We start from the raw sequence: 24,412 nt of genomic DNA, 5'->3' as shown, positions 1-24,412 counted from the left end.
AACTTGTTTTTGGAAATGTTTATTACAGAAAATTCAAAAATTTAACAGATTGTTATGCAACTATGCAAGCAACGTTTAATCCTAAAGCAATTCCATTACTGACTTTGAATATGAATTCATTGACAATCGACGCTGTTTGAATCTGCAACTGTCAAAAGTCATACGTCAATTATCTTTTTCTGTCATGATTTTGTGGTTTTTAGGTTAGAACTGAAAAAAATTGTAGTGACAAATCAATTTCAGTTTTTTCTATACACTTTTGTTAGCAAATTGCATTTTTGTCCTTTATAATTAAAGGGCAGAATTCCTTTTTTCTACTTTTTAGAATAATTCAGTTATAATTAAGTATATTTTACGAGGGGGCGATGGCTGCTGTGAAAAGCGTAACAGATGAATCTAATTTCCAAGCTGAATTGGCCAGTGCAGGCACTAAACTGGTTGTGGTAGATTTTACTGCTACCTGGTAAGTAGTTATACTTAAGGTTATAAAATATGGGGCATATGTTTATGTATCTATAAGATATTTATTGTAAACATCTAGTGGTACCTAATTATATGTAAAAGATATGGGGCGAATCCAATGATGGAAGCCACAGATAGAAGAACTAAAAATTACAATTCAATAAAATACTTACAACAACTTACAGATTAAATAAGTACACACAACAACAGAATATAATTCTAATACCTACTGAAAATGCTTAATTTTACTCACAGATGAGTTAAAAATGTCTATGTTTATTTCACACAAAAATGAATTACCTACAATGTCTAAGCCTAGGACTAAACATAATGTCAAGTGGAGTTTGGAAAAAACCACTTGCATTGGCAAAATATTCATAATTTTTAATCTAAGTTTAACTTTAGGAACCAAATTAGAAACTATACACACTTATGGTGTTTTTGATTGGCATGCCATTTCAATAACATCTAATGAAGCAGGATAGAATTACATTAGTTTTGCACTAAACTTGCCATTCGAAAATGCTGTTAATGTTATTGATTGAGCAACATAACCTGTCAAGTATCAAGAAGACACATTTGGTTGAAGTATTAGCCTGAAATTTAAGCTGCAGTAACATAAGCCAGCTCTAGTAAACATTAACTTAATTAAGTAGCTTAATTAGTAAACATTCCTACAAAGCTATTATAGAGCCTGACACATGGTACATTCTGGACATATTTTCTATTGACAAAACCCAGCACCTTATAGGCCCTACTAACAATATTTTTGTACTTAATGCTTCTTGCAACAAAAAATAGCCCCAAGAGTGACTCCCAGATCCTTACAAATGGTCCCTTGTTGGCTGCACATTGGTATTAATAAAGTAACTGTTTTGTTTCTTGATATGTAGTAAATGTATGTTAAATGTCATGAAGAAACATTTAATGATATTGTCTATCTAGATTATCTAGATTTGGTGGACATTGACTTTGTGTTTTTTGACTTACACTTACACTACCACTCCACTGTGTGAACATAGACTACTTCTTTTCATTTAATGGTTTTTGAACCCCCTGACAACAAAGTCTAGATTAGACTATGAAGGCTTTCACAAAGTCGCCAGTCAAAACTGAAATATCACATATTTCAGCAAAGTTTAGATCTTCTGATCTTGCTGAAGAACAGTAGTAGCTGTCTCCAAGGAAATTATTTTAAGGATTCTGAAGTCATCTGCTGGAAACTGGTGAGAGTTTCCAGATGACTTTCAGAGTTTTGATCTGATTAGCTTAGCCTTAACTGTTATATAAATTAATATACCACCACCAGGACCCTTACCATGGTCTCGTCTAATAAATTTATATTCATTTATAAATAAAAAGTCATATCAATATAATACTTTTATCACAATAATGACTGAACTAACTTCATAGGTGTGGTCCATGTCAAAGAATGGCGCCTGTTTTCCAACAATATGCTGCCAAGTATCCCAGAGCGGTATTTCTTAAAGTTGACGTAGATCAGTGCCAAGAAACTGCCGCCGCTCAAGGTGTATCGGCAATGCCTACATTCATTTTCTATAGGAATAAGGTACAGTTAGTTAGTTTAGTTTATTTAACCAAAAGCTAGATACAAAACAATAATTTTATAAAATACTTAAAAATTAATCCAATTAGAAAAACTAGCACAAGAATACTGTAAACCATTAAACTCTAGCCGACCCCTACATAAAATGTTACTAGCCTGTATATTACATTTGTATGTCATTATAAAGTAATTATTATTTGTAGTGTTGTAATTATGTACAAACATAAGTGTTGGCGGTATTTTTTAGACTAAAGTCGACCGATTACAAGGTGCGGACCCTACAGCACTAGAAAGCAAAATCCAACAATACTATGGGTCTGAAGAGGGTGAGGACAGTGACGGAATTGCTGGGCATGTACGCTCCTAACCATTTTGTATAAATTAACAATTTTTTAGTAGAATTGTGTTAATTTAGATGGATTTGTCGCCATTTATTATGAAAGCGCAGTGCGAATGTCTGAACGAAAGTGATGAGCATCCTCTAGCTCACGCTCTGACATCTGGCGGTGGTTACCTAGAATCAGACTGTGATGAGCAACTGATCATTTCCATTACTTTTAATCAGTCCGTGAAAATACACAGCCTTAAGGTGAAAGGACCCGCCGATAAAGGCCCTAAAAATATTAGGATTTTCATTAATCAACCGAGAACTTTGGACTTTGATTTAGCGGATAGTTACACCAGTGTTCAGGATTTGGAGTAGGACTAAACAGTTGCAATTCTAGATTGTAGAAAATCTAAGGTTTAAAATTTTCCAGGTTTACTCGGGAAGATTTGGAAGGCAATCCAGTGAACTTGAGGTATGTAAAGTTCCAAAATGTCCAAAATATTCAGTTTTTTGTGAAAGACAATCAATCGGGAGGTGAGGTGACTCAAATCGATCATCTGGCCATTATCGGATCGCCTATTAATACTACGAATATGGGTGATTTTAAGAGAGTCGCCGGTAAAAAAGGGGAGAGTCATTAGTTTATTAGATTTGGAATTTTTTTACCCCACTAAAATTGAAATATAATTTTAACTGTATGCAAAGTTCATCGTAAAGCGAAGCTAAACTATGAATAAAAATCTATTGTAAATTTTTAGATTTGTTTTTTATTCATGTCAACCTAAATCGGTAATCGGAAGTCGGTATACTTTTATCATCGAGATCAGAGTTTGTCAACCTGGTCAAGATAAGGATGTAAATAATTAGTTACAAACGCTTTATAAACGCAACTTTTCATGATTAACAAATTCAGTATTTACGCCTCAGAAGTCAATACCGCACTCACCACCACCATCTGTAGCGCCTTAAAATGCCAAAGGCAAGAAGTATCTCTTGATACTCAAAAAGAACATAAAAAAGTTATTTACTGATAACACATTAAATAGTGATGGATTTTCTGATTTTTTTGTCAAATACAATATATGAAACAAAAACGAACGACCAAAACCATGTAAATATGGATAATCTACTATTAGAAATTACCACATCACTGAAAAACAGCTGTGAAACCAAGAAAACCATAAAACTATTCAAAACTCAACATTCCATATTCAGAAAAACTTAACATTGTTAATATACAAAATGGGACAGTCGGAATAAGAAAAAATAAACCTAGAACATAAAAAACAAATAAAAGAATTTCAACCGCCACCAGAAAAAGAAAGTAATTCAATTGTGGGAAAAGGGGCCTCCGTTATAGTAAAAACCACACACGAATCCATAAAAAAAAACAGTGACGACGGGATAGAAAGCTGGACAACCCCAAAAACGTCAGAAAACGCTACTAATCCAATGGAAACATTTTATAAGGAGGAATCAAAAACAAAAGCACCGAAAAGTGGAGCAATATAGTGCTAGAAAGCTTCAACGAGTCTCCAAGAGAACAAAATTAAAGAGGTTCTTGGAAATAAACAAAATATTCAGCTAAAAGAAACTTGGGCTCTCAATCCAATGTTTTTAATAAGAACGGAAGAACTAATAAGAATGAATAGCGAAATAGAAGAGGACCTACCCAGGCATTTTTCCAAGGTAATTACAGTTAATAATAGCGAAAAGAAATTGCCGAAATCCCAGTAAAGAAAATTGGATCCTAGAGGCTCCACCTTTAGTAGCTAAATGGTTCTTAAAAAGAGCAACTATATTTTATGTTTTAATGAAAGTATATGTAACCGAGTATTTTAACTTGGCGATATGCCGTTCAAGGTTTGGACACGTGGCTAAATATTGCAAATATTCAACATGCTACCATAAGTGTGGAGGTGTTGACCATAGTAAGGATTGCTTAGCAGTAGATCTAAAATGTCCAAACTGCTGCAAAATGAAATACAAAGTCATTAAACACTCAGCAAGGGATGCACACCCAGTAACCACCATAGCAAGTTTAGCATAATGAGGTTGCTGACGAATATAAAAGATACACCGTAGCTCGACTAAATCACCGAACTCGGGGGATCTTCCCCAGAGGGAGGTCACTAGCAAAGGAAATAGTGTGGGCGAGCAGCAAGAGTTGCCGTACCTACTTACCTCTCTTTGCTAGAACCATAACGACTTTACCGGCCCGTTGAATGCCCTCGGACACGAGTCTAAGGTTCATTCATCCCCGCTAAAGCGTTCGCCCTCCGCGCCCTCTGTATGTTTTAGACAATAAAGCGAGTTACCAATGGACCAAGTTTTCTTCCCTCTGAGCTACCCCCTAATGTGACAATATAAACTGGCCAGTGTACCAAAAGCGCCTAAATATATACAAGAATCAAGTTAACTACTTTGAGAATAGTTTTTTTTACCATTTTGAATTGCCAGAGGCCTCTGAAACCTTCTTAAGCTTACTATGAATTGTTTTTAACGTGCCAGAGGCCTCTGGCAGCCATTTTGAATTGCCAGAGGCCTCTGAAACCTTCTCAAATTTATTAATACTGTTTTTAACGTGCCAGAGGCCTCTGGCAGCCATTTTGTATTGCCAGAGGCCTCTGAAACCTTCTTAAGCTTACTATGAATTGTTTTAAACGTGCCAGAGGGTTCTGGCAGCCATTTTGAATTGCCAGAGGCCTCTGAAACCTTCTCAAGCTTATTAAAACTGTTTTTAACGTGCCAGAGGCCTCTGGCAGCCATTTTGTATTGCCAGAGGCCTCTGAAACCTTCTTAAGCTTACTATGAATTGTTTTTAACGTGCCAGAGGCCTCTGACAACCATTTTGTATTGCTAGAGGCCTCTGAAACCTTCTTAAGCTTACTATGAATTGTTTTTAAACGTACCAGAGGCCTCTGGCAGCCATTTTGAATTGCCAGAGGCCTCTGAAACCTTCTCAAGCTTATTAAAAGCTTACTAAAACTGTTTTTAACGTGCCAGAGGCCTCTGGCAGCCATTTTGAATTGCCAGAGGCCTCTGAAACCTTCTCAAGCTTATTAAAACTGTTTTTAACGTGCCAGAGGCCTCTGGCAGCCATTTTGTATTGCCAGAGGCCTCTGGCAGCCATTTTGTATTGCCAGAGGCCTCTGAAACCTTCTCAAGCTTATTAAAACTGTTTTTAACGTGCCAGAGGCCTCTGGCAGCCATTTTGTATTGCCAGAGGCCTCTGGCAGCCATTTTGTATTGCCAGAGGCCTCTGAAACCTTCTTAAGCTTACTATGAATTGTTTTTAACGTGCCAGAGGCCTCTGACAGCCATTTTGAATTGCCAGAGGCCTCTGAAACCTTCTTACAATACAATACAATACAATACAATTTATTTCCAATATCACAAAAGGGATGTAGGAAGATTACAAAATCACGTATATAAAAAAGAAAATACTTATCACTTATCACACATGTTATACGTCTTCAAAGCTGTAGCCTAGGAACTCCTCCACTGTATAAAAAGCCCTACTTAATAAAAGGTCTCTCATAAATGATAAAAACCTGCTGTTTGACAACTGACGTAATTTTGGTGGGATCTTATTATATATCACAGCACCAATATAATAGGGGTTCGCTTTAAATAATTCAAGCCTGTGTAACTCATATTGATAGTTATTTCCAAATCGGGTAGCATAGTTATGATTAGTATTTAGAGTTATGAAAGCGGACGCATTCTGCCTTACAAATTTTAAAAGTTCGAATATAAATAAACAAGGAAAAGTCATTATTTTCTCTGAGATAAATGATGGTTTACATGATTCCCTCGATTTTAAATTAAACATTATACGTACGGCACGTTTTTGGTTTAAGAAAGCTCTATTGGATGCAGACGATGCACCCCACAGCACTATTCCATATCTCATACGAGATTCAATATTAGCATAGTAGAATGATTTAACTGTTGCCCGACTCGTTATTTGTTTTAGGCGCTGTAAAGCAAAACAGCTTCTCGAACATTGGCTGCAGACAAAATTGACATGTTCTTTCCAATTCAACGACAAGTCTAAATATAAACCCAACAACTTAAAAGATGTAACTTGTTTTATAGTTTTACCACTCAATTTGATAAGATGACTTTTCAGGTAGTTGGCTCCGCAAGGATGAAACTCCATTGTATACGTCTTATCTTGGTTCAGAGTTAATTTATTGTTACTAAAGTAATTTGATAACAAGCTCAAATTATCATTCAAAGTCCTTCTCAAGATATGCTCATCCTTATTTGAGGATAACAAAGTAATATCATCAGCAAATTCACAATGTGGTGCACTCAAATATTTTGGCATGTCATTAATGTATGTAAGGAAGAGTAGTGGGCCTAAGACGCTGCCCTGCGGGACGCCAACTTCAATTGTTAACTGGTCTGATTCAGATTTATTGAATAAAACATATTGTTTTCTATTAGATAGATACGAGTTCAATAATTTATGACAATTTCCTCGTATTCCATAAGAAAGACATTTCTGCAAAAGCAAGGTGTGCTCGACACAGTCAAAAGCTTTGGTCAGATCAATAAAAAGGGCCATAACGTTTTTATTTTGATCTAGTTCCCTATAAATTTGGTTAATAACATAGCATAGTGCTGATAAAGTTGATTTCCTGCTTCGAAAACCATGTTGTGAGTCTGATAGTACATTATTGGAATCTAGAAAGTTTAGAATGCGTTTTGATAAAACTTTTTCAAAAATTTTCGAGAATATTGACAGGAGTGATATTGGGCGATAATTTCCGATATCAGCTGTGCTACCCCTCTTGTGCGCACAAATGACTTTGGATAATTTCAAGTAGTCCGGAAAAATCGCTTGCGTAAAACACAAGTTTAATAATATGCACAAGGGCTTACTGACCTCTGAACTACAAAACTTAATGAGTTTTGCCGAAAATTCGTCAGGACCGGTGGAATTCGTATTTTTTAAACTGTTTATTACTTCAATTATTTCTTTTTCTGTAACATCAAATAAATAGATTGAATTATTAACATGTGGTACTGTATTGAGGGAGTTAGAAATTATTGGTATGTGTAGATTTTGGAGCGATAAGGGAATATTTACGAAAGTGGAATTAAAATGGTTTGCTATTTCTTTGGAATCCGTAATTTCAATATCATTTACTAATATCCTATTTATTTGCTTGTTTCCTTTATTTTTAGTAGTAGAGTTTATAATATTCCAAATAGTTTTTGATTTGTTAGTAGAAGAAGATAGTTTATTATCATAATATGTTTGTTTTGCAAGTCGCAAGGTTTTCCTGTAAATACTCTTATATCTTTTATAGTAATCCATACTAATCTCTGCTTTTTTAAGCTGGGAAGACATTTTGCGTAGGTTCTTTGATGACACCTTCAAGCCTAAAGTGAGCCACTGTTTATTCGAAATATAATCTAGCGCTTTTTTCCTTACAAAAGGAAAGCAGATGTTAAAATAACTATAAAAGATCTCAACAAATTGCAACATACTGTATCCAACATCGTCCGCACTTTCCAGTAAGTTGGTCCATGACTCCAATGATAATAATCTTTTGAAATTATTCATGTTCTTTATAGAAAAACATCGTACCATGTCAGAATTGTTAATACTTTCATTAGAACATGCCGGAATTGTAACAAGTTGATAAGTGTGGTCCGATAAGCCGTTTTCGCAAACCTTTTTATCAATAATAACTGAATTGAAATCTGTACAAATATAGTCGATAGCAGTGGAAGAGTTCTTACATATATGAGTAGGTACATTAAAAGCTGGGGTCAAGTTGAACGAACTTAAAATGTCAGTTAGCTCAAGAGTAGCAGTGTTGTCTTGCAAGAAATTAATGTTAAAATCTCCGGCAACAATATTACGACTAAAGGGAAATGTATTGGTTAAGAATGTAAGACAAGCCTCCAGTTGTTTAAGGAAGTCAACCCTCTGAGATAGGGGTGACCTATATACACAAAGAACATTTGTTTTAATATTATTTCTACACAACTGGATGCATGCACATTCGAATGTCATTTCAATACATAGACCAGGCCTCTGGCAGCCATTTTGTATTGCCAGAGGCCTCTGAAACCTTCTTAAGCTTACTATGAATTGTTTTTAACGTGCCAGAGGCCTCTGACAACCATTTTGTATTGCTAGAGGCCTCTGAAACCTTCTTAAGCTTACTATGAATTGTTTTTAAACGTGCCAGAGGCCTCTGGCAGCCATTTTGAATTGCCAGAGGCCTCTGAAACCTTCTCAAGCTTATTAAAAGCTTACTAAAACTGTTTTTAACGTGCCAGAGGCCTCTGGCAGCCATTTTGAATTGCCATCAGAGGCCTCTGAAACCTTCTCAAGCTTATTAAAACTGTTTTTAACGTGCCAGAGGCCTCTGGCAGCCATTTTGTATTGCCAGAGGCCTCTGGCAGCCATTTTGTATTGCCAGAGGCCTCTAAAACCTTCTTAAGCTTACTATGAATTGTTTTTAACGTGCCAGAGGCCTCTGACAGCCATTTTGAATTGCCAGAGGCCTCTGAAACCTTCTTAAGCTTTCTAAAACTGTTTTTAACGTGCCAGAGGCCTCTGGCAGCCATTTTGTATTGCCAGAGGCCTCTGAAACCTTCTTAAGCTTACTATGAATTGTTTTTAACGTGCCAGAGGCCTCTGACAACCATTTTGTATTGCTAGAGGCCTCTGAAACCTTCTTAAGCTTACTATGAATTGTTTTTAAACGTGTCAGAGGCCTCTGGCAGCCATTTTGAATTGCCAGAGGCCTCTGAAACCTTCTTAAGCTTACTAAAACTGTTTTTAACGTGCCAGAGGCCTCTGGCAGCCGTTTTGTATTGCCAGAGGCCTCTGAAACCTTCTTAAGCTTACTATGAATTGTTTTTAACGTGCCAGAAGCCTCTGGCAGCCATTTTGAATTGCCAGAGGCCTCTGAAACCTTCTTAAGCTTACTATGAATTGTTTTTAACGTGCCAGAGGCCTCTGACAGCCATTTTGTATTGCCAGAGGCCTCTAAAACCTTCTTAAGCTTACTATGAATTGTTTTTAACGTGCCAGAGGCCTCTGACAGCCATTTTGAATTGCCAGAGGCCTCTGAAACCTTCTTAAGCTTTCTAAAACTGTTTTTAACGTGCCAGAGGCCTCTGGCAGCCATTTTGTATTGCCAGAGGCCTCTAAAACCTTCTTAAGCTTACTATGAATTGTTTTTAACGTGCCAGAGGCCTCTGACAGCCATTTTGTATTGCCAGAGGCCTCTGAAACCTTCTTAAGCTTACTAAAACTGTTTTTAACGTGCCATAGGCCTCTGACAGCCATTTTGTATTGCCAGAGGCCTCTGAAACCTTCTTAAGCTTACTATGAATTGTTTTTAACGTGCCAGAGGCCTCTGACAGCCATTTTGTATTGCCAGAAGCCTCTGAAACCTTCTTAAGCTTACTAAAACTGTTTTTAACGTGCCAGAGGCCTCTGACAGCCATTTTGTATTGCCAGAGGCCTCTGAAACCTTCTTAAGCTTACTATGAATTGTTTTTAACGTGCCAGAGGCCTCTGACAGCCATTTTGTATTGCTAGAGGCCTCTGAAACCTTATTAAGCTTACTATGAATTGTTTAAACCGCAAACGAGGAAAAATAAAGGACGGTCTTTATCGAGTATAATCCATCAAAACGTGCAATCCTTGGGAAATTCTGTGGATAAATTGAACTACATGTTACAATACAACTGCGAGTGCAGGATAATTTGCATCTCAGAGCACTGGAAATCAGAAATGTCTTTGAACCGTAAATCTGGCTCCAAAATTGACTTTTTCCAAAAATTATAAAATTCTTGTTGCTTTTCCGATGACCGGTAAAAAAATTTAAAATTGCTTCCCCACTGGTTACAATCGTGCAAACACCCCTATCCGACGCCCTGTCACTCAAAACGCACCCCGCTTTTGGGGGTTGCGAAATCTAATTACAGTCCCAACTGGATTAAAATCCATTTATTCATTTGTAAATGGCGATATATGGCGGTTTTAAAAATAATACCAAAAAAATCACTGTCCCGGTTGACATGGAGCGCAGTTTATTTAACTCCTCTCAAATAAATAAGACAACAAAAACTGGCAAAAAAATGCACTTTATTAAAAAAAAGTGAAAATCACCTATTAATTTCGCAGCTACCGTCTTGTTTTCTGTCTGCTATGTTTGACTTCTAACATTTTAATGTTCTCTTTAGTTTCTTTTTTTATACTATTCACCTGTGCTTTCACTTGTTCATTCTTGTACTCGACTTTCTCGGCAGGGATTTCGGCAAACAAAGTTGTTACATCCATCAGTCTATTGTACTTGGGCGAAAATGCCACTTGAATCTTTTCTTTTATGTCGCTTTTATTATCCAAAATCGCTAGCAGTCCCTTCTCGACCAATTTGCCTTCTTGCGATTCTAATATCCAAGCCGCGTTCCTCACCTCGGTTTTGAATCGTTCTAGTTCATCCACGCTTACGTTTTTGCTCACATTTAAACTGCGTTCTAGAGGATTGACTATGTACATAGCGCTGTGTTCTGGTTTTGTTATCGATACCGCCTCGTTGAGACAAATTGCTTTGTTGGTAAAGTCGAATTGAGCGTAAAACTCAAAAAATTCCAGCAACAACGATTCGAGTGTGTTGGTGTTCTTATTTGTGCTTTTCAGTTTGGTTATGTCTCGTAAAAAGGTGCAGTTTATACCGTCTTCGGTTATAAACTGATCATTCGGACCTGAAATAAATACTTGTTATGTCTCATTGAGTAATATTACTGGTAACAAGTGTGTACCTGCCGATTTGGTTAGTTCATTTAAAGTTGGCAACACGGGTGGTGAACTTAGTGGCTTTTGCAGAAATGCTAGAACTAATAATGTCAATGAAAAGTTCGTTATCCATCGTCCTGGTGATGAGTTGGTGAGATGTACCTCCTTCGCCCATCTTCTGATCGCGAATACTAAAGGTCTAACTCTCCAATCAATTTCACCCATCATATACAAAAAATCAGACATGTAAACACCACTCCTGAAAGTGGTTAGTTGAGTTTGATACGTTTAAAACGATAAGAAGAGAGATTATCGAGATACGGTTGTTTTTATTTCTTTTCTTCGCAAAGTACTTATTTTGCGCACGAAGTTGGTGTTTTGCTTGTTTTGTTTGTATTTATGAATCAACACTTCTTATTAATGGAGCTAAAGGTGCTGCAATCCAATTTGGGCAGAGGAAAAGTGGCGATGGATGTAATGCGGTAAGTGTGTAGGTTCGTAGAACAAAACCCAGCTGGATGATAGATAGTAAAGGATTGTTCAATCAGCCGATTTTGTCTCCCGTCGGCGAAGCGATTGTGACGTCATAGAAAGTCCCGGGTGCACAATACACAAAAGAAAATAACATAGAATATACAGGGTGGTCCAGTTTAAAATGTCAATAATTTACCACTTAATAGCCCATTAAAAGATAAGCTGACATGTATTATGTCATTTAAGGAAAATACAGTCCATTCCAAGTTTATTTGTTGTTAATTTTCTTGTTCAAGTTGAAAAAGAATATCTCTTATAAAATTCTGATTTGAAACTTTGAAATAATCGAGTTATTACATTCAAAGACCCAAAACCAACCCAACCCAACTTAAAAATTGTCTTGAAAACGGTAAAAATTGAATTAAGAAGCTTAAAAAATGTCTTTGTAGCCAGTTTTCATAGTTTCCGCACAAATTGGAAAACATTAGTGCTGAAAATAGATTTAGAAACCAATAAATTGAGTTTCAAACAATGAAAATTGATTTGAGAGGCTTAAAAATTGTCTTTGTACCCAGTTTCATAGTTTCCGGACAAATTGAAAGACTTCTTAGTATTGAAAATTGACTTGTAGACACAAAAACACTACTTTTTCTAGAAGTTTTGACTACAAATCTACACATTTAAACCTTGAAAATTGACGGACACTAAAAAGTGACTGAAACCAATAAAAAGTTACATCAGAAGCTAAAAATTTACATTTGAAATAAGTTCTCATAGTTTGAAGACAAACTTCAATATTTTAGTATTGAAGTTCATACAAGTTGACTTCAAGACTATCTTTTCAATTTTTTATACTTTGTTTTTCATTTTCTTAAAACTCTGGACTATTTTTAATGCTTCAAAACTACTTTTAGCTTGGAAAATCGAGTTTCAATTGACATTGCAGACTTAAAAAACATATTTTACATTTTCCATACTCTTAAAACCTTGAAATGACTTAAATGTCATTTCAAGGTTTGGCACTATTAAATTGACTTCTAGACACCTTAGTGCTAAAAATTCGAGCATTTCTTAAAAATCTAGTCTGTTTTTAGTGCTCTAAGGCGGTTTTCAGCCTGAAAAATCGAGTTTCAAGACTATCTTCACAAAGTTTTTGACTTATCAGGACTGAAAGCAAGTTTGTACCCTGTCCATAGTCTTGAAAATGTCATTTCAAGCTTCTTCACTATTAAATTGACTTTTAGAGCTCGAATCAGCTAAGAAAAGGCCACAGGCGTCATCAAACGATGATGTCACGATCTCTGTACGTCTCGCTTTAAATATTGCTGCTCTCGTTACTTTCCAAGTTGTTGCAGCCAGTCAGTGGCGTGCTATTATTTTATCAGTAAAATGAAACATTTTCGTCGTTTTTAATAAAGAAAATAAAAGACAACAAGTTTTTTAAAGGAATGGAAACTCCTTCTGCTTCTTTCTTCATAAATTGTAAGACGTTACTGACGATTTCACGGCCTTGGCTGTATATGATAACACCTTTCTTTCCAACCTTTTTGAAAGACATTTTGACAAAATAACGTTTTTTATTCATAACACTATGTGAACTTCAACTGCGACCATCAACAATACAACCAAAACACCAGACTAAAACGGAACCTAACCTAACCCCCTAAGTCTCCCTGTCCGCCACTACATTTTTTTAAACTTGGCAACACCGTTTAGAGTGCCTGCTAGTAAAAGCATATAAAAAGGTCCAAATGTCCCTGGCCGCTGCCGCATCTGTTTTAATTGTGTCCAAGTAAAAACCGTACTACGTTGCCAAGTGGCTTTTTGACCGCTTAACAATATATTTTCGGGAATATTTTAATAGGACGCCTCTGATTATATCTAATGCGACGGCAACTGTAGAAGGAGAAAGAAATAGTTTTAAAAACTGCGTCATTGATGATGCGGTGGCCTTTTCTCATCTGATTCGAGCTCTACCACAGACAAACTAATATATACAGACGGTCAGCCAAATGGTTAAAAAACGAAACGCTAAATGGAGACCCTTTGCTGTTCAACAGTCTCCATCGGCGAATCGACGGTATCTATTTCGAGCGTCTCATAACAGATGGCAGTGCAGCCAGTAAAGTTTTCTGCAGTTTGGCTCTTGTTTGAAGGCATAATTACGCAACGTTGCCTGGTATTGCTAGAATTCTTTGTACCATCAGAAATTTTTTTAAATGATCATTGCAATTTGCTTATATTGTTTTATTAAGAAATATTAAGATATTGAGGGTAACTAGGAATCGTGTTATTGGAGTTAGAACAGATAAAACTTTATTTAGAACGTATTTAAGTTTATAATTGGCACTGTATTTACGGATAATGTTTTCCCGCCAAATTCATCAAAACTGTTGCTATTTGTTAACCGTACGTGCAGACATCGGTAGTGGAAGTTTAACTTTTGTGTTATTTATTATTTTTTTTCTGCTCACATAGATATCTGATATTTACAAATATGTCGGGAAATGTGTGCAAGTACTTAAACTGTGGAAAAAGTGGTCGTGACGGTGTCCGATTATTTAGATTTCCTCATAAGAACCCTGAACTTTGTCGAAAGTGGGTGATTTACTGCGGTATGGGCTATTTTTAACTAAAAATGTTCTTATTTAGCTTGCTTTAATGTAGTGCCGCATGATGCTTTTCTGTATTAACCTATTACCTTACTTAAAAGTTAAAAGACTATTTAAAAACCCATTGTCGCACTTTGCAATAGGTATTCAATTTGTTCAGGGTTAGGACTTCTTTAATATTATTGTCGATCAATATTATTGACTATCTCGTTTATTACGAATAGGTAGGTAGGTACACTTTTATAATACAGGGTGATGCTTAATAATATGATAATATTCTACTAATTAGTACTATATTCATATCATAGACTAGACTTGCACATGTTTTAATGTGCAAACAATTTGGTAATTTTAACCAGTGGCGTTCGTATAGATTTTGAATGTATTTATTGAAAAAAATTATGCGTTATTGCATAATTCTTCGTGGTTTTTTCATATTATCAAAATTATTTTGAAAGTCCTAATTGGACATGTAACATAAATTGTTAATAAAATAAACAAGGAGCTGCTTTTTTATAAATATTCGAGAAATATTATTTGAGGTTGTTCTATTATAATTATTATTATTATAAATACTATTTGTAACTGATAAACTTTGTTTCTTTGGATAGGTAACAGTATTATAAGCTCGAGTATAAAATAAAAAAAATTAAGTTTTGTTTATAATCAACATCAGTAAACAGAAATTTATTAGTAGATTATAACATTTCATTTTTTCAAACAAAAGGTGTTATGTCGAATAGGCACCACATTTTTTCGATTTTAGAGAGTTACAACCATTTGAGAAGAAATAATTACCTAAACTATTATTTTTGACAGCATTTTTCCGCAATTTGGTTACCCTGCTTTTTGCAATTACAAAATGCTTTTTTTGTATACAAACAGGATGGTCCTCCGGGAACTCCATCGATTGTTGATAAAGTACACTTAAAAAAATCGAAAATTTGGCTACCAACCAAAATCGATGGGGGGTCGTTGATCTAAAATATTTCCAAGTTGGTGGTACTTCCGGTTATAGCAAAAGTAGCTACCAACTTCCGTATTTTAAATGGAACACCATGGATTAAAAACATATTAAAACTATTCTTTTTTGTACGACTTGTCTAATTTTGAGTGATTACAGTACCTGTTTTGAAGGAGGGAAGGACTATGAAGTCGTACAAAAAATAGTGTAAGCATCACGAACAGTAACAGCTTTACTGATCTCAGACAAATTAGAGGCTTTGCTTTGCTCAGCCTCCAAACTTTGTCATCGATCCTGCTTACTTACCGTTCTCGATACTTAATATACTATTATTTCTACTTTTTCCGTATTTGATCGATGTTCGCGGCTGACCACCCTGTATATAAAGTGTATCATTTTTTGTAATCAAGACTTATCAGGACTACCTGCAATGGCATTTGAATTGAATTAAACAAATCGGTTGAATTACAAAGCTCCTTTTTTTTGAGGTAAAGGCTGCATTCGTTTTCGCGCTCCATGGAGCGAGCAGGGCCAAGGTGACGTCATTATGTCATTCTGAAAAAAATTACGTCATTCTGACGTCACATTCGCTTTACTCTCTCCATATGAAGCGTGAAGACAAATACGCTTAAAGTAACCTAAGATGATTATTAAAAAATGAGAAACTTAAAAATTTAATCAAAAAATACATACATTATAGAATGTGCTTCTGTGGGCATTCCTGAAGTATTGTTCATAAAACCTGGATGCACTGTGTACAACAAAAATCATTTCGATCGTTTTTTATTTTGATTTGTAGGTAAACACTGAGCTTTATGATTTAAAGTAACATATGAATCATATGATCAGTCAATAATTAAAATAATTAAGACGAAATATTATTATTTACTATAAGAAAAAGTTTCGATTTTTAATAATTTTACAGGAAACGCAACTTTAGCCGATTTACCACCAGACATTATAAGGCAAAAATTCATCTGCGAAAACCATTTTTCCGATGAAAATTACCGAGGTAAAAAAAAAATTTATTTAAAAAATGACGCTGTGCCAAGACACTACGGTACTCTCAACTTCGAAGAGTTGAAAGTCCTTACACCTCAGAAAACTTACTCGAAAACCTGGAGCAACATGGACAGGCCCAAGAGAAAATTAAATTTTATTGAGCCCAATTTGAACACAGATATTAATTTTATAAGTGACATATCAAGTTTGCCTGATTATACTAAGTTGACTCCCCGCAAAGAAAAATTCTATAAAAAAATTAGATTTCAAACAAAGCAAAACAGAAATTATAGAGCTAGATTAAATAGAGCAAAGGCCTATATAAAACGTTCCAAACTGGCGATTTTTAACATTTTACCATTTTTATCAATTTTAAGTTCTGTGGCTAAAACACGTACTATTTTAGATTAAATTTAATTATTTGCAAGCATACGTACAAAATGCGCTCGGCTTTTTTTCTTATTTCTATTCCGTACCGACCCGTCGCGTCGCGCCGGTGATTTGATGCAGTTGTATAATCATAAATGCCGTGCGCCGAACGCGTCTCTGCAGAAATATGGCAACACTGCGGAAAACAAATTTCGCTCGTTCAGACGATCGCAGCCGATTACGCATGAGTCATCAAAATATTTTAAAACAATTTGTTAGTCTGACTGGTCTGGCGCCTTCACCAAAATTATATGGCTTCCATTTGCTCTGACCGTCTGTATATATTAGTTTGTCTGTGCTTTTACACATGTTTTACACTGATCGGTGCAAAAAATTGGAACGTTTCTAAGAAATTCGCACTGTTTTTAGTGCTTTCAAGACTGAAAAGTCGTGTTTAAGACTATCTATAATAGTAAAAGTCAAGTTTCAGTAATTAGAGTAAAAAAGTTTAGCACTAAATGTTATGATATTAGTCTTGAAAACTAATTTTTAGAAATGAATTAGTCAAAAATTTAATTTGGACTGTTTCAAGTGTTTAATTGAATTGTAGACTTAATTCTGTCAGAAAAATTGAGTTGTACACCAACTAAAGTCCTGAAAATATAATTTTGGACTTTCTTTAGTCTTAGTAAAGTAATTTCTAGCCTTAAAAGTACTTTTAGACTATTTTTAGAAGTAAAAAATAAGTATTAAGCGCAACAATCTTTGTTTTGATTTCTGGACTGTTTTTAGTGCTTCAAATTCAGTTTCAGACAATTTATAATGAAATTTGGAGGACTGTATCTTCGTTAGGAAGCGCTTTTCAGGAAAATTACATATTGCATGTCATCTTATCTTTTGATGGGCTATCAAGTGGTAAATTATTGACATTTAAAACTGGACCACCCTGTATAAGAAAAATATCAGGAAAACAGAAGAATTCCAGAAGAAGAACAAAGGAGGAGGGAACACTACCGTGAAAGAAAAGTACTCAAAAAGGTTAAGGGAAAGAAAGAACATTACAAAAGAGAAGAGCTCACTGATGAGAGCAACTCGTGGGAGATTTTACAGAAATTGGTAGTAAAAAGGGGAGACTCAGCGCTCAGAACTAGAAATTGTAGATAGTTGATGGAAGTGAATGAGTAGGATAGAGAAATGGTGAGGATAGGCGAATGGAAGAAGTATGTGAGAAATTAGATTATTATTATGTGAGAGTATCTAGAAGAAAGGACGACATCTTCGATGTACCGATAGCAGAGTCTCCAAGCTGAAGAAGAAGAAGGCCTGTGGGGATAGAATACCCAATGAGTGTGGGAGGGGTGGAAGGTAGGCATGTTAAATGTCTACAATGTGTGTATGAGGGGAGGAATTTTTCTGGAGGTTTGAAAGGAGTAACGATCCGTTATGGTGGCAGCCATGTAAAACTAAAGATAATTAGTTTAAGTTTTGGCAACATTGCTTTATTTGAATAAAAGTTTAATTCATATACAAGGTGGACCAAAAGAAGTCATCCAATGTTGTTTGGCTCTCTTTTTTTTTTTCAAAATGAAAAACTTCGATTCTGTTTTTTGATTATGTTTATTTGAACCTGGAAAGGGAGAGATAGTTGGTTCGAGTCCAGCTGAAGGCAAAACAAGATTTTTACCTCATTTTTAATTTTATGTCCGACAATTCCACTCATGTACAAAAAATGCCATATATACGTCATCAAAACACGGTTTGCTATCGGCTAATAAGGAAGGAAGAGAGTTTGCTAGCGGATAAAAAAATCGGATAAATTTTGCTGTTGATTTCATCGTTTCCACGGATTTTCACTACACTTCTATTGTTGCAATGTCTCACCTTGAGATTTTTGCTGGCACTGTCAATTTTGATGTTTGTTCGTATTGTTTTGGTTATGGCTCACTTCGGACACAGTTCTAAGGCAGAAATTCAAAAAGAAGTTGAAAAATTGATTCCTGCCAATACAAGGAAGTCCCAGTCTTCAATATGGAAACAATTTAGTCAGTTTTGTGAAGAAAGGCAGTTCGAACTGGAGACACAGCAATCAGTAGTCGATATTGCACTTATACTCATGGATTGGGGATTTAATATGAAAAAAAAAACGGCGATGATTATAAGGAGTACGTAGTAAAAACCATATGGAATACAACAGCAAAACTTCTGCAAATGAGATATCTAGAAAGGTACCGTGTTACTTTTAATCCTTTTACTGATCCTGGTTTCAAAAAGTCTCGCGACGCACGTGATTCTAAACGAAAGAAGCTGCAAAGTGACTACACTAAAGGTAAAGAAAGTTCTGTCGCATTAACTAAGAGTGAAATCGACAAAATGGCGTTAATATGGAATGAAGACACACCAATAGGCCTATTAAAAATATTTTACCATGTTGTCGCATACGAGCTAGCATGGCGCGGAGGCGAAGCTGCTAATTGTAAAGTGTTTTATTTCAAGGAGGAAAGGTTTAATAATGGAGACTTGACTGGCCGCATCGAGTACAATTCAGTGTTTTCAAAAACTTGTCAAGGTGGCTCAAAACAATGTTGCGACAGTAAATGGTTAGTAAAGAACAAAGAAAATGCTTCTATTTGTCCAGTAAGATTATTTTACAAAATTTTATCACACAGAGAAAATCATATTTTAAGTGACAGATTCTTCTTAACTCCAAATCCGTTCTGGCAAAGTAACACGTCAAAAGGTTGGTACAAGAATGTTCCTATAGGAGTTAACGAAATACTCAAGTGGACAAAAACCTCCGCCGAAAAAATTGGTTTGGACATTAAAAGAAGAAAGATAACTAATCATTCTCACCGCTCGAGTGCGGTGTCAAATTTAGCAAAGGCCGGTGTTAGTGAACAAAATTTAATCAAAATTACTGGGCACTCCTCAGCAAGTTCCATAAAACCTTATTTACAACTTCACACTGATCATCATTTAAACCTTGTATCCAGTCTCCGAGAGCATTCTGAAAACTTTGATGCACCTTTACAACCATCATCGAAGAATCTATTTCAGTTACATCAACAATCAAGTGCTACAGTTACAAAAGAATCTACATCGATCCTAGAAAGTAGCCTTCAAGTTGAAAGTGCAAGAAAGAATTGTGTTTTTAATAACTGCGTTTTTAATAATTGTTCTTTTTAATGTGTAGTGTTTTTATTTGTTTAAATACTCGTTTCTAATAAAATTGTTGTATTACCTTATATTTCAGAATTATATTCATGGAATTGTCGTATCAAATACCATTCGAGCTCAGATTTTGAGCAGGATAATTTTTCCGCTTGTCTTCTCATACTTTCTTTATGGTACAAAACTCGACCTGTTTGGCAAAATCACTCGAGCTGCGCTCTCGTGATTTAGTTACAACAGGTCTCGTGCAGTTACACCAAAAAGAAAGTGTTCTAAGACAAGCACAAAAATTATCCGGCTAAATCTGAGCTCTTGTGGTATTGCCCCCGACAATTCCACTCATGTACAAAAAATGCCATATATACGTCATCAAAACGCGGTTTGCTATCGGCTAATAAGGAAGGAAGAGAGTTTGCTAGCGGATAAAAAAATCGGATAAATTTTGCTGTTGATTTCATCGTTTCCACGGATTTTCACTACACTTCTATTGTTGCAATGTCTCACCTTGAGGTTTTTGCTGGCACTGTCAATTTTGATGTTTGTTCGTTTTGTTTTGGTTATGGCTCGCTTCCGTTAGAGTTCTACTGCAGAAAATCAAAAGAACCAGAAAAATTTATTTCTGCCAGTACAAGAAAGACGCAGTCTAATTATATTATTGATTATTCATGGAATTGTCTTATCAAATACCATTCGAGCTCAGATTTTGAACAGGATAATTTTTCCGCTTGTCTTCTCATACTTTCTTTATGGTACAAAACTCGACCTATTTGGCAAAATCACTCGAGCTGCGCTCTCGTGATTTAGTTACAACAGGTCTCGTGCTGTTACACCAAAAAGAAAGTGTTCTAAGACAAGCACAAAAATTATCCGGATAAATCTGAGCTCTTATAGTATTGCCCCCGAAAATCTTTCATTATCAAAAAATATTCGTATTTTTATCCTGTTCAGTGTTGTTCAGAGTTGATACAGCCATACAGAACATTTAATACAGCCAAAGTTCAACCTTTTAATTCGTATAATCAATGTCAGATTTAAACATTTGCTTTTAATTAAACAAGATCGCAGACTTGTGTTTTAGTTATACAGCAGCGGTAACATTTTCTCTCTAATAGAGCCATAATTCAAGATTGAATACTTTATAATCTCCCTTCTTTAGTCCAACAAACCTACATATTACTCATTGACAAGTCACATTCAATATTCGTCAAATGTTGATGATATTTGATAATAGGAACTTTGGCTTGTAATATCCGTCGCACTTGCGAACACCCGGGTAAAAACAAATTGATAAGATCCCCGACGGCTTCCATATTTCTTTGGTTTGTCGATCGTTCCGAACCGGACCCGGCTTTACAATGAAAAACGAGCCTACTAGATTCGTTTTCCTTTAAAAACGTCACACATTGAAACAACTTTCTAGTAACCATTAATTCACTTACCCGGTTCTCGTTAAATCTCATCACAACATCCAAATCGCACCCCATTTTTCCAAATCCATTAACAGACGATCCGAACGGATAAGCGCAAACATTGGGAAATACACCAGATAGGGTGCTTTCCGCCTGTCGGGCGGTTAGAAATCGCAACCTTAGTCCCAAATCGTTTAGCTTCGTCAGATTATACAGTTCTGATATTTGATCTGAAATCTGATCACTAAGCATGGTAATGATGATTCTATGTAATATAGAAACAGAAACTTACTGATTTAAATTTACTTAAAGAGTTAGTCAGGTCAATGTTGCTCATAATGTCAGTGCCATTCATGCAACATAGCTTCGCCTGTTTGTTCTGCTTTAACTTAGCTAGCTTCTTATTGGCCGCTCTAAACCACAAAAATTGTGACAATGTCGGTACAGTTTGGTTTTCTGGTAAATGAGTACTAGATCCTAAAATATTCTTTACGTCTTGCTCAGACGCAAATTCAACCAAAATAAAATGCTAAAATAATAACAGTTTCGATTTTCTTAATTTTTGCTTTAGTGGTGTAGTATTCACCATAGGTTCAGCTCCTTCACAATAATGAAACATGTTTTTGACTTGTCCTATTGACTCACAGTAAGTGGAGAGTTCTTTGTATGACTGAGCTGACTGGACTTGCACTAGAATACTATGAGAGGCTTGATAACGTCGCATTTTGATCATTTCCATAAATGAGACAAATTTGCTTTTTTCTGAAACTAATTTAAAAACACACAGATGTTTTAGGGAACCACAATATAAAAATATGAGAATTGTATAACATAACTTTGCACAGTTTATAAACAGTGTTTAAATCAGCATGAGAGTATACAGGGTGGCCAAGATAAGGATGCATTGCATGGGGATCACCAAAACCGTAACAGATACGATAAGTCAGTTAAATTAGAAAAAACTTGCACAATCAGGGGAATATACATGATGATTTCCAAAATCAAGAATTTCTTTCTCTCTCATTGCACCTTTTTTAGCTCTATGAGATGGTGTCTATGAAAATTTATTACAACGTTTCGTTTTTTTGATTTTTCAATCAAATCAACCGTACAGGAGCAAAAAACAAAACCGTTTTCCCATGTTAATCTCCTATGTCCAGGGTATATCATTTTCAAACCTTTTATACTTAGCTATCAAAAATATTAAAAACAACATTGTTTTGTTTTATATGTACTTACTTAAGCTATATTTTGTTTTAACACACATCCTTTTAAAACAACATATTATTTAACACAGGAACATACACTTTTTAATATTTAATTTAATTACTGTATTAATGATGATAATGGAATATCTTCTTCAGAAAAATTACTGATATTGATGTTTTGAGTGAGGGGGTCGTTTGATATGGTTGATTATTTAATATTTTGCTTTGAATAACTGAAACTGGTTTTTATTCAATTAATAAAAATATTGAATATATGGATCATATACTATACCTATATCAAGCTGTAAATATCATGACAAGTATCAAGATATACAGGGTTTTTCACGTTATTCGACACGGAAAATTGTGAGGAGGTATCTTTTAAAAATATTTTCCAGTTATCCCAAATGCAGAAAAAGTAACAAAGTTATATTTTTTCAAATGACATACCCAGTATTTTATTTCATTTTCAGAATCTACATTGAAAATAAAAGGTAATTATATTGAGGTTTGGTACGTCTAAACTTTACAGTTTTTCAGATATTCATTATTTTGTAAAAATGTAGAACAAATTTTAAGGTTTAATCACTCAACCTCTGTTTAAATGTTATATTTGTTCTACATTTTTATAAATTAAGGAATATCTGAGAAACTGTAAAGTTTAGACCTATCAAACATCAATGAAATGACCTTTTATTTTCAAGGTAGATTCTGAAAATAAAGTACTGGGTGTTCCAATTGAAAAAACATGGCTTTGATACTTTTTCTGCCTTTGGCACAATAAAATATTTTTAAAAGATACGAAGTGAAAGTGAATAGTTTAGTCACAATCTTCCATGTTGAATAACATGAATATCATTGGATATAGGTATATCCTTTGAACCCTGCATTTAAGTAATGCTTTATTGATTAGTAATCATTTTATTTCATTGCATTCAGAAGAAAATTGTCTAGCCATTGCTAATGGATGAGTTCTTATAAATGGGACCAATGACAATTTTCTAAAATTCAATTAGGGACTATAAGAAACAAACTCATATTCAGCTGTTGGTAGGGAAAAATTAGATTAGAACTCCTATTTGGATGTTCATATTAACAGTTTTTTTTTTGTGGTTTACTGATAAAAAATTAGTTGTTACATGTAATTTAGGTGAGACCTTCATTGATAAAGCAGTACAGTAATTGATTTTGTTGCAGTTGCAAAATATGCTATAATAACAGATTGTCCTACATAAACATCAAATTATTGTTTTCTTGATGTGTCTAATAATAAAATAATAAGTTTGGCTGTTTTTTAAAACTTTAGACTCTAGTTTATATAGAAAATCTTTCAAGTTAATTTATCACAGATGTAGTGTCACTGAAATATAGCTCATTTATCCTGAAACACCCTTGATATCATATCCCCTTAATGCAACAAGCACTTAACTCAAAATTGATGGATGGATGGATCTGATCAAATCTTATCTATTATGCATGCTCTTTTTAATACAGTAGATAACTCTTTATGATTGTTTTTATTTTCATTCTTCAAACTGGATGTTCTCAAAACCATAAATTTCAAGTTATTTAGTTTTTGCACTAAAGGGCACCTATGGTGATATGTCTACATTACCTTTTTGGCAGTATGTCCGAGAATCACAGTATTTAGGCCCTTCAGTGAGCCAAGACTGACTAAATTTCTTAATTTTAGCCAAGCTTCTCCTGCTTCTTAGGCACATCATCCTGACTGTTTAAAACAAAAACACTCCTAGAAATTTAAATTTAACAAACTTGGCTAACAGGACTTGTCATCCTGAATATATTTCACATAGTAGGGTAGCTATTAACTAGCTACTGAAATTGAATAATATGTAATATGCTTTTAAAGTAAGGACAGCATCCTTTATATGTTTTATAACAACTACATTTACCTATACCTATTTACCATGTAGAAATTTTAAAATTGTAAGCAGATTGTAATAAGTATTAGTAAAAATTTTAGGTTAGGTCAGATGTTAGATTTGAGGTTAGATTTTTTATCACCATTTCATTAGAGCTCTAAGCTACAAATCGGGTATGTATGTCACA

General features: G+C 34.9%; 2 protein-coding genes and 1 long non-coding RNA gene across 4 annotated transcripts in view; 2 read left to right on the top strand and 1 right to left on the bottom strand.

The window, feature by feature from the left end:
- Window positions 1-3,114, top strand: part of Txl (Thioredoxin-like) — a 38,200-nt gene extending 35,086 nt beyond the window's left edge. Inside the window, exons 1-5 of one of the 2 annotated variants that reach the window (XM_081973846.1) lie at window positions 203-463; window positions 1,876-2,032; window positions 2,277-2,384; window positions 2,445-2,728; window positions 2,788-3,114. In XM_081973846.1, coding sequence (XP_081829972.1) covers window positions 366-463; window positions 1,876-2,032; window positions 2,277-2,384; window positions 2,445-2,728; window positions 2,788-2,998 — 858 coding nt within the window. In that variant the 5' untranslated portion in view covers window positions 203-365 and the 3' untranslated portion in view covers window positions 2,999-3,114. Of the gene's footprint in view, window positions 1-202; window positions 464-1,875; window positions 2,033-2,276; window positions 2,385-2,444; window positions 2,729-2,787 lie in introns of those variants that run through there. The other variant, XM_081973847.1, reaches the window with a different exon arrangement.
- A 7,354-nt stretch (window positions 3,115-10,468) lies between these two features.
- Window positions 10,469-24,331, bottom strand: MTPAP (mitochondrial poly(A) polymerase). The gene is made up of 7 exons (XM_081973828.1): window positions 23,958-24,331; window positions 21,721-21,902; window positions 21,427-21,663; window positions 21,165-21,371; window positions 20,896-21,110; window positions 11,163-11,395; window positions 10,469-11,105 (listed from the first exon to the last, which is right to left on the bottom strand). Exons 1-7 carry the CDS (start codon window positions 24,064-24,066, stop codon window positions 10,525-10,527), a joined length of 1,764 nt encoding a protein of 587 aa, XP_081829954.1. The 5' UTR covers window positions 24,067-24,331; the 3' UTR covers window positions 10,469-10,524.
- Window positions 13,597-16,322, top strand: LOC145725208 (uncharacterized). The gene is made up of 2 exons (XR_014177195.1): window positions 13,597-14,035; window positions 14,189-16,322. It is a non-coding gene; the product is annotated as an uncharacterized LOC145725208 (long non-coding RNA).
- Window positions 24,332-24,412: the final 81 nt, after the last annotated feature.

Source organism: Ips typographus, linkage group LG2 (genome assembly GCF_016097725.1).
Source record: "Ips typographus isolate SLU linkage group LG2, UJ_Ityp_2.0, whole genome shotgun sequence".
NCBI classification, from domain to species: domain Eukaryota; kingdom Metazoa; phylum Arthropoda; class Insecta; order Coleoptera; family Curculionidae; genus Ips; species Ips typographus.
This window is presented reverse-complemented; position numbering and strand designations above follow the sequence as displayed.